Raw genomic sequence first — 11,649 nt, forward strand, 5'->3', positions numbered from 1 at the left:
AGATATCACTACAACTGCCTGCTGTATAATGCAGACCTTGAAAAGCAGAAAACAGACGTGATGAGAGCTGATATGCCCGGACTGCTAAGCAAATAGTTTCATCACGACAGAAACTGCAGCGCAATATGCCAAGACTGGAAACAAATAAGGTTCTCTGGAGAGCTGTCCTTGTGTTACATTTCAAGTCTGCCGCTAAAAAAAATGAAATTTCACCCAGTGTCTTCCAAAGCTCTTCTATGTAATTCTGAGATGCATTTACAGATATTAACAGATGTTTTGCAGTGCTTGCACTACTCAATAATAATAATAATAATACATGTAGCAGTTTTACTATTTTTACAAGTTAAATGTTACTTTCATATCATATGTCCAGATTCTAATTTCTAGCATTCATTTTTTCAAACATTTTTGGGAAGTTCTGGATTTAAAATATCAATGATTGTTATAAATTAATTTAGTTTATTAAAAGCACTGGATAAAAAAATCACAAAAGACATAATGCATATGCTTATACTTCACAAGCATTGCATGCAGCCGTTCAGACAAATTCAGGAGTTTCTAACTTTCCAGAGATCTCAGTTATGCCATTTCAATTTCGATATAAAAAAAGGAAGAAGAAGAACAATTCTGATAAACGCATGAAAGATAAACGAGCCTTTGATTTTTCGGATCCATATCTGACTGATCATATTCTCCATCCCCAATCGATAAATTAAAATAATGATAATAATAATCAAACATCAACTTAAGCTGACCATATAAAACTATAAACAACCTGTTCTGACATCTGAAAAAATTAAATAAAATAAAAAATAATGCATGAGTAAAATCCGCGTTGGCAAACTCACGTTTGAACTGTTTCGGGTTGCTCTGTTTCCTCCGGGACATTCCTGCTCCGCGCGCTGGACTCGAGATTACAAGATGATACCGCGACTCATCCAAACCCAGATAAACGCAGTGCCTGTAAGACAAGACTCGGGTGTGTTTCGGTGTTTGTCTGATTCCAGCCAGGCTTTGCTGGTCTCGTCGTGTAGTGTAGAAGCGAGAGTGAAGTTGCGCGGTGCTCCGGGCGCACACTGACAGCGCAGATGAGCGCGTGCTGAGCTTTTGTTGCTGGAGGTTTGAGCGCAGCAGCAGCGCTCACACACTCCACACACACACACACACACACACACACACACACACACACACACACACACACACACACACACACATTCACTGCACTCTGCTGTTTACAAGCTGTTTTCTCTCTCCCCTCGGGATGTCTGCTGTGGAGATATATATGCAACTTTCCGGACTAGTAGAATTTTGTTTTTGTTCTTAACTTTTTAATTACAGCCAAAAACCTTCTGTATTTAAGTACAGAACAACACAATGTAAACTGTCTCAATACTGTGGCTGTGTCTTTACACTATACACTATATGTGTACTATGCATACTATTTTTCTGTTTAGGGGGCCTAGAAAACCACAGTGTTGCTCCGGTCATAGAAGCCTCTGTGGGGTCCTGCAAGGCTACACGAGCACATCAAGCGCACTGTTTGGGACAAGACAGAAAAACTGGGATTTGAGCATGCACTTAAAACCTACAATAAGCTACAATCTGCTCAATTTTACCTTGCCAGTGTGAGAACGAACAGAAAATTAGGACATCAGTAATTTTTAACATGTCTGTGTTTATCAGATTATAAAAATATAAGACTATTTTATATCAAATTTGAAATCATTTTTATTTATGAGATGATGGCATGCTGGATTAAACACAGTGTTATGCATGTAACAGCAATGTAGTAGCACCTGAAAAATACTGCACTATGAAAGCAGGCTGTTTGCAGTGTTTACTGCACAATATGCAACACACATTGTGCAATATTCTGTTCTAAATGAACTTCATACCTAGAGAGCATTTTTGGATCTGATCTCGGTGCGTTCTGATTCAGAAGGTGCAAAAAAAAAAAATGTCAATGAATATCATGTTGGTTTAGGTTAGCAGAATAGGAATTACTTAAAAAAAATGTAATTTAACAATTAGGCATCCTTTCAGTGTATTTTTGCCTTTAGACAGGACAATAAAGAACAGCAGGAAAAGGAAGAGAGGGAGAAAAGGGAATTGGGTCAGGACTCAAACCCATGAGTATCGGAGCATGTTGCAAGCATGTGCTTTTTTCTGAGTGTTTTGTACTTTAATGCTCCTGTTGTATTGTAAAACACTTTTTCTGATATGAGGTAAGACATGGGTAAGGTTAGAGACAGGTTTGAGGGTAAGGTTAGGTTTAAGGGTGGGGTAGGGGCGACAGTGTAATTATAGATTTACATAACAGAAATTAATTACAGTTGTAATTACATGCAATATACAATGTAAAACATTAATGTACACTATATGTGCGTTGTATCAAATTATTAATTTAAATGCATAACAGTTGATGACTCTCAGTGTAAAGAGGGTCCGAATCTTTTTCCATTACAAAGAACTTTTATTTGAGGTTCTTCATAGAACCATAGATCCCAGTAAAGAAGCTTAGTTTTTAGTGTTCGATATACACAAACACATTCAAATTCCTCCACATTTCTTTAAAAAACACAAATGCCAGAAAAGTGTCACCAAAACAGTCCCAGTCTTGTTTGCAATTTGATGCATTTTCAGACTATAGATGCTGAGATTTAGCGCGCTGAGAATCATGTCATCAATCTGAGGCTCAACTCAAGGATTTGCACCTTTCTTTTTCTGGGAGATATCAAGAGAGAGCTGAGTTGCATTGAGATGCAGGAGCGAGCGCGCACCAGAGATGGATTAATTATGAGCGAGCATTGAAAGCAGCCTTATCATCACTTAGCACAGGAGACAGGCTCACACGATCACAGGGCACAGATAAGACAGGAACAATGCGATGCTACCTCGCATCCCATCGCCTTACTTTTTTATAATTAAAAACATGCAATTATGCCATATCTTGCTCAACCGAGAGGGCAATGTAAATAACTGTGCTGTAAAATGATGGCAGGTGAAAGACAGTAAAAGATACAGAGCAGGTGAAGGTGCTCTTACAGTAAATTTCATCCACTTAACCTTTACTGTAACTCCTAAAAGTAAAGCTTCTCCAGTGGTTCTTCAGAGGCTCCTGGCATTATTCACCCTGTAGGAAGTGTCTGAGACGCTATATGGTTCTTTGTCGGCTTAAAACCTCTAAATGTATATATTCCTCAGATCAGACCATTTCAGGCTTCTTTTAAGCACTAATGTTTTAAAGAACTAGAAAATTAGATGTTCTTTGTATAAAAAGAAAATCATCCCCTTCTAATATCAGGCTTTAAGACATTATGAGATCTTTCTTGAGGAGCTACAGAGGCAGGGACAGTTCTGGCGTCTTACATACGGTTTTAATGCGTGCATCTCCATGCATTTTTTTCCCATCTCTCTGAGACAGTTGATTTGAGCAGGCACAATTAAGGCATAATTCATCCAGTTATTTTATCTGGCTTGTCTGAAGCCCTCAACTCCTTGCACCTACCTTCCATCACCTTCACATTTTTGAAGACCATTAAAGGGATATCTGAATTATAGTGTGAAATGGGGTAGAGTAAAGCCTGCTTAATGGGTTTTGCATATGTTTTCGCCTCAGGCCTGAGATATATTTGAAGTAAATTCTTAGTTCATTTGATAAACTAAATCAGCAAAACATCATCCCCGCCAACCTTTTACTCACCTGTAAACTATCCAAAAAAGAGAAAGAATACTAAAATGGCCAAATCTGGCCAAAATAACTGCAGTGGGCTTTAACTCCCCCCTAAAAAACAAAGCAGAAGATTATATTTACAGTAAGGCAAACACATTTAGTTTGATGTATTTGTCTCTATTGCTCCAGCATTGCCTGCGAGGGATATTTCGTAGACAATCCTTCCTTCAAACTGAAGGCATATTAAGTGAACGTATGGGTCTTTGGTGATAAGCCGTGGATGGCAACAGCTCTGATGTTTACTTCTGTGGTCTTACCACATTTACTCAGTGCAGGGGGTGTAGGGAAACTCTAAAGGCTTGATTCAATTAAACAGGAAACAGATGCGCCGTCAAAGCACGGAGGCTGGGAAACTGACGTGGTGCACCCGTGGAGGACGCGACGCGGAGGGGAAGAGGAACTCGATCGGTCCTGATGGGTTACGTCCACTGAGCTTTTCTTAAAAAAAATGAATGAAGTTGTCATTACATGCTTCATGGCAACACGGTGTCGATGGGGGCAGTGAATTTCGCCCCTCCCCACAGGAGCGTCCGGTCTGCTTGTGTTTGCTGGATTAATAACTTCATTTAAAGGCTCTCGGCTAGAGGAAGGTTAACAGTGACAGTGGCCCAGGTTTTGCACACCATCAACGAGCCATGAAATGACTGCATGCCCCCTGAAAACACCTGCTGATGGAAAGGGAAGGAGCAAGTCCTTGGGGGCCTAAATCGGTGGCTGTGACACATGTTCGTGGACACACACACACACACAGACACACACACTTTGGTCCTATCGCACATGGCTGACACATGAGGAATAAAAAGGATGGTTGTTCCAATCTTGGATACTAAAAGCACTGTATGCTCAGAACCATTTTTGAATTGAACATTACTTTTTTTGGTAAAGAGTGATCACAAATGACATCTCTTCAATATTTCAGTTGTTTCAGAGTCAGATGAGAGATCGCACCAATGTCTCGCACTGTGTTCAGATCTGACCAAAGTCTGTAATCAAAAGATTTCAATATGAAGTCAAATGTTCCTCGTCATTTTTCATGACAATCCAAGACCAAATTTTCTAAGCTGTGCTAACAACATTCAATTTATGGCACATACACTAAAAGATTTGGGGTTGATAAGATTTTTAAATGCCTTTGAAAGAATTCTGCATTTATTTAATTTATAATACAGGGAAAACTATATTGTGAAATATCATTTAAAAAAAAAATTCTGTTTAAATATACTGTTAAATGTTATTTATCCTCGTGATCAAATAATTCCTCCAGTCTTCAGTGTCCTTCAGAAATCAGTGTAATATGCTGAATTATTGCTCAAAAAACTGTTCGGATAATTATCAATGTGGAAAACCTTGAACTGATTCATATTTTTGTGGAAATAATTTTTTTTTTTATGAAACAGCATTTATTTTAAGCAGAAATACTATATTTATATTAATATATAAATACACTATAAATGTCTTTACTGTTATTTCATCATTTTTGGAGAAACATCTCAGACAAAGTTGATACTTAAAGATATTCAGCAGAGGTCATATAAGTCTGTTGAATCATGAAAGAACCACATTTGATCAATACAGTGTATATAGAGTATACTGTATATCTTCTCCAATGGGATTAAATTGAGATCAGGACTTCTGGCGCTCTATAGCCTCTCAGATTCCTGCCCCTCTCTCTTTCCCAATAGAAATTCAGAAGAGAACTCAATCAACTCGTATTAAATTCTTCAGAGACTGATTCATATAAGGTATGGAAGAACACTAAAGTCTATTTAAGATAAAGCTGATATGTAGAAGAAGCACAGTGATATGAAACTGTCGACCTCTGAGCTGGACCATTTTTCTGTGTTGTCCAAATGTTGCATATGCATTTCCTTTATGTAATGCAAGTCCTGTCACACTTTGACTGAAATGCTCACACTAAATGAGATTTTACTGAATGCACCCATAGAGAGGGAAGCGTCAGGCTCGTCATTATTGAGTCATCACCTTAACATCATTTTGATAACTGCTATATTTCGCTAGCTGTTAATGAGAATTAATTGTGTAAATGCTACTCCAAAAAGCGTTATTAAATCCAGAGGGGTTTCCATGTGCCTGTAAATGAGAGCTTAATTAATTTAGGCCCTGCCGTAAGAATTGATATGAATTGTTAACCCTGCGTGTGGCCTCATTAATATGCGTCCCTGTGGGGTTGGACTGCTAATCATCACACACACTAACAACCTGACCCTCACACTGCCATGCTGACATTAGAGAATGAATCATTAAGAGAACAACACCTCTGCGTATGACACTCGCACAGAGCCAATTCAGCTGATGAGAGCAAAGTCTAAATAATTCTACAGTTTTGGGTGCTTTTAAGCTTTATATAATTAGTTTGACATCATTAGTGCAAAATAGATCAAATACTTTTGTTTAATTTCTTTTTTTTTATTTTTATGAATTTCTTGGTAACTCTTCGCAGTAAGGTCCCATAGTTAACATTAGTTAATACATTATCTGTATAATGCTACACGCTTGTTACAATATTATATTCATGTTTGTTAACAATAGAACACTATCTAAGATCATTCAATGTTTTAGAAGTAATTTGCATTGTTAATTCATTTTTACTAATGAAATCTGATTTGTAGTGTTACAATTTTTTTTTTATCACAAGGTGTTATTACTGTAAATTAATAAATGTTATGCTCTGTATGCAAATACAATTAAATGTTTCTATTTAGACAAAGCAAAAAGCAGATATCAATGACATCATATCATTATTTGTATGACGTATTTCCACAAAAATATGAGTCTGCTCAATGGTTTTCAACATTGATAATAATCAGAACTGTTTTTAGCAATAACTATTAAGTACACTGTAAAAAGAGGCAGACAATTTTTTTTACCTTAAATAGCTTCTTTTTTAACCTGTTTAAGGTATAAAAAATTATTTTGTGGAATCTGTTAAATTAGATGTTACTAATATATAACCGATGTTGTTGTTTCAGTGTAAAAAAAAGTAAATAAGGTCAATTTTAATTAAATATTTGTAAGTAGAAAAAACAACAACATATTAATTAATTAAGCAGAGGACACCTTAAAAAATGGGGAGCAAAAAACATCAAAAACCTGCATGTTTAAAAAAATAAATTATTTCCCAGCGGGTTTACACTGAAGTGGTTCATCAAAAATACAGCTCACTGATGCTTCCAGTCGTCCAACACAACAGCTCGACATTGTTTCCTGACATTTTCAGCTCAGATTAACTTTGGCCCATTCTCATCTCCAGTGAGACAGGTGCGGCTTAATGAACGCTCCACTGTTTAATTAGCTCCCTGTGGGACAGCAGACAGGATAACTCCATCATTACTATCCGCCATGCGCTCACTCCCTCTCTCTGAGAACATCCTCTCCTAGCGCTATCACCGCTCTAGCATCTAGTGCATCAAATCAGCGATGGGGGCAAGAAGAGCCATCACAGGGGGACGAGGAGGGTCCAGAGGCCTTCACAGAAGTGACCTGCTTCCTCATATAACACCCTGCACCTGATCATTAGGGGTTTGATAATGGCACGCCACTATTACCATCCCAATATGCGGGAGACGATGTGTCATTTAGCTGCTGAGAGCTTTGAACTGAAGGCAGAGCGTCAGTGTAGCGCTGGTAATTAGCTTAAACAGTAATTAGGCTTGTCAGAGATTGTCGTGTCATAACAAAAGACGAAGATAGCTGTTAGCGGCGAGGAGACAATAGCACTCATCTCTGTATCTCTTATAGAGTTATGAAACATCCATCAGTGGGTTGCCTGATGCTCTGTATTATACAATGGATATCTCATTGAATTGGCCTCAAAATGCAGCGTTTGTTCGATGGTCGTTCCAACAAAATATGAACTCAAAAAGCATTTATTATAAAAGAAAGAAAGATTGCGCATGCACACTTTTCTTCACAAGGAACATTCACCCCACCCCAGCTCAGTTTATTCATTGATTTTTGTAATTAAAAGGCCTCGAGGCATGAGAAAGTATGTGGCTCATTGTGGTTTTACCCTTTTTCAGTATGGCTGTGTCTTGTAGGAGATAAACGCTGAAAGGGAAAATATGGGAGTAGCTAATCTTCAAATCCGTGGCATGCAGCGAGGTGAGTGTGATAGAGGGAAGAGCTGCCGTCGATCGGGGAGCTGATGAAGTGAAGGGGAAGCAGATGGAGGAATCTCACAGTGTGAGGTGAAGAGAGGCCGCTCTTTCAAATCAGCAGCAAATAGAAAGACGAAGAGATGCAGAAAAACATACAGAAAACTTCACGAGCAGCGGCTCACAAACCAAACACCACTGGACCATCAGTCTCTCCATCTGCAGCTCATGGACATCATCTGTTTCACAAAACAGTAGTTTGCTTTGGATGTCTGACGGCACTGCATTGGAACAGATGTTCAAATCCATTCAAATGCTGTAAGGGTTAAATATTATGTGTGTTGAGTGTTGCATATCGCCAATGTCTTTGTCCATTGTCTATTGTTAGTGCATTACTGCAAATGCTATTTATTTGCTTGTTGTATCAAAAGAGGGTAAATTCAATTGTTTTCGGAAAAAATGGTATTGGTAATCAACAGCTGTATACATATTATAACCTGTTCATGAAATATGTTCGAATGTGGAGTTCTATTGTTTGTTCAGTCATAGCATACAAACAGAATAAAATTCATTTCTATGTGAAATTCAAACTCCTTGGCATCAGATGACATCAGACTAAGCGAAGCTTCATGTATAATGCGCATCCTTCCTATCAAGTTAAGCCCAGCAAGAGGACTGATAAGAGACTAATGCAAATTCACTGATAAGAACTGAGTGTGAAAATTTATGATGTACCTTGAATGACGTGTATGTGAGCCAAAAACAAGAGCTTCCTCTGTGTGGTCTTCAGAGGTGAGCCGAAGAGAAGTTTAGCGGATGCTCTTTTCCTTTCTGTGCTAAGCTGTTCATTTAAAGAGGGTAATTAGTTACTTTAATTACAGTGATGTCATTGGCTTAATTGTTTTTGAAAGTGTCTGTATGCTTGTGACAAAAGAATGCTGGGCCCTTTACAGGATTTGAGTCTGAAAACGTTCAACACCGAAGTCGTGTTTTTGTGGGATCGACTAAACAACCTTTCTCTGAGGAAAGATGTGCGTGAGAGAATCGGATAATTTAGACTAATTAGCAAACGTAATGTGTGCTCTTGGATTAGAAACATGAAATAAGCCAAGGTTTGACTGAATTACTGGTGGGTCGCCTGCGACTCTGAAGTGTTTCGAGCATTAAGAGTCTGCCGAGGCGAGAGCGAGTCAGTGGCTCACTGCTCCAGCACATAGCGGTGTTACAACAGACAACATCATTTAACCTTTACAACACTCGTATTGATTTGTTTCGTGTTTATCTTGACTGCAATCAGAGCTCGCAGCTGGCTCAGATGGCGGATGATTGGGTTAATTGAACGGTTGCGAGAAGACTAAGAGATCCACCATCTTCAGGGTTGCCATCTTCAGGGTTTTGAAAGCAATGGGTAACAGTGATTTCCCCACAACTTTGAAAACTATGGGGAAAAAAAAAAACTATGATTGGGCTAGTTTTGAGCTTGTTTTGATTTGCAATTGGGTTGGTTTTGTTTTGCAGACCTGGCAACCCTGACCATCTTAGCCAAAGCCTCTGAGAGTAGGTGAAAATAAGTTAACAGTAGCAGTTATTGAAGAACAGTAAGTACATCCATTGTAGCAAAGCACATTTGTTTGGCTGCTTATCGCACCTCATTTCTGTATGATTTAACTAAAGTGGGGTATACAATATACAATATAGCAAAAGTGATTCAAACAAAACCCTACATCCGTTTTTCCCTTTCTAGGGAACTTCCTCCAAAATTGGGAAGACACGATTTAATTAAATCCCTTTTGCAAATCACGACTGACCATTATAAATCATTTGGCATCACATAAAACTATTTTCCTCTTCCTCTCTGTGGTGAGCAGAGTGAAAGGACTTTTCAGGTCTAGATAAGTGTTAATAAATTACCCATGTTTCCCTGTTAATAGCTGTCAGCCTGCCTTGGAGAGATATCATTGTGTGTCATGAATATTTTGATGTTGTGATTAGATCAAAAACGCAGTGAATTCCTAAACAGCTCGACGTGGCGCCGCTGATCAGAAATGGCTATTTCACCCAAACAGATTATAATGCTTGCCTATCTGCAGATAGGGAATAATTAAATGACACCAGGCCTGTATTCTGTTGTAATAGCCGTGCTACTTTAGCCTATCCCTGTGATCTGGAGACTGCGGGAAAATGCACGTGTTCCTGAGACTCAATGCACCTTGGCAGCTGAGATAATGACTAGTCTGATGCATAAGCAATTTGTATTTACTGGAGGAGGGGATAGAGAAATAAAATAGGCAGAGAATAAGAAAAAAGCCCAATTCTCATCCCTGTGAGACATTGATTAGATACTTGCAGCCATTTGTGTATGTTAGTTTCGTTCCTCATTATTTGTGGAAGATTATCATCGCGCAGCATGCGTGCACACCACTTGATGTGTTAATTGACAGGGACAACAAAGAAAGAAGTGAGCAAGGTATCTAAACAGCACTGCAAGACTATTTTTGTGCATATATTCTAAAATATCGAAATTTGCACTATACTATGCTTGCTATTTCAGGTTACCCAATAGAGAAAAATAACAGAAGATCTTTTCTGGATCTCATTGGTTTCCTATAAATAATACGGAGATAAAATGGTGATCAAACATCGATTAAGTGTATTGTAGAAACGTAATTTTCTGTAAAGTAGCTTTGTAATGATTTGTATCGTAAAAGCGCTATACAAATAAACTTTTGAATTGTGTTTTGTTTTTGTTTTCTCCCGAGAAAAACACCTTGGCAAAGTTTTAAAAGAGATCTCAACAATGTTTTAAACTGTGCTCAGATTTGTCAGTATTGAAAAGTCTAAATGCCATCAAGGTTTCAAAATAAACTCTAAGCTGTCGGATCCACTTTTTTTTTTTTTTTCGCTCAGTACTAGTGCTATGTTAACAATATCAAATCAAATATATATATATCAAAGAAGTATAAACTATCAATCAGATGATGGAAGGCATGCAAAATGTGTGCAGTTGGCTTTTCAGCAAAGTTTTGATCATGCTGATAATTTAGAGCTCATAGAAATATGTGTATCAAATATGATACAGCAGGCTTTAAGGTTAAGAGGATGACAAATGACCCAAAATGTTTTGGAGATCTCCAATAATTTCCCTGAGCTTTGAAAGAGCAGCCACAGAGCTCTAAAAATGTCGCCTGAATTATCAGATGGCACAGTAAAATCAAAAATGAGAAAAACCTCACTTGTTTCTCCCAGTCAGCGATGAGGTAAACAGAGAGCTGATATTTGTGCTTAGGCTAAATCTCCTGCTTCCCAGAGTCTCAAAATAATTGCATAAGAAACACCTGAGACAAAGATGATGCTTAAAAACATCTAAGCAATAAAATGATAATAATAATAATAAATCCTCTGGGTTAATGCAAACGCAAACTTTTAAGAGATTAAGAAGTGTCTTTTAAATGATTCAACCTTCTGAAGTAACTTATCTTTATTCGTTAATTAGTTTGCCCATATGTCTCACATATGCATTCACTTTAATCCATATGGTATTTGCTTTATAAACAAATCTGAGATTTATTCTACACCCGATCTATGATGGGCCGATCCTGAGCAACAGAAGACAACAACTGCAAACTTCTAATTGTGCATGTGTGGAAAGAAACCAGTAATCTGCGCAGATGGTTGTCAAAATTGATGAATACCTCAAAAGAGACGCGTCAGTCGAGATTGGCACGACAGTACGAGACCACAATGCGGTGCCCCACTCGCTTTGTGTGCTATTTGCCTGCAATCCCACTGAAAATGAGAACG

The 11,649-nt window shown here is 38.1% G+C and overlaps 1 protein-coding gene across 1 annotated transcript in view; it reads right to left on the minus strand.

Moving 5' to 3' along the window:
* The window catches only part of LOC127935336 (zinc finger protein ZFPM2-like), a 47,635-nt gene extending 46,546 nt beyond the window's left edge, over window positions 1-1,089 (minus strand). The window contains exon 1 of the mRNA XM_052533122.1: window positions 849-1,089. Within this exon, the coding sequence (XP_052389082.1) occupies window positions 849-888 (40 nt within the window). The 5' untranslated portion in view covers window positions 889-1,089. The remainder of the gene's footprint in view (window positions 1-848) is intronic.
* Between the last annotated feature and the right edge of the window lie 10,560 nt (window positions 1,090-11,649).

Source organism: Carassius gibelio, chromosome A19 (genome assembly GCF_023724105.1).
Source record: "Carassius gibelio isolate Cgi1373 ecotype wild population from Czech Republic chromosome A19, carGib1.2-hapl.c, whole genome shotgun sequence".
NCBI classification, from domain to species: Eukaryota; Metazoa; Chordata; class Actinopteri; order Cypriniformes; family Cyprinidae; genus Carassius; species Carassius gibelio.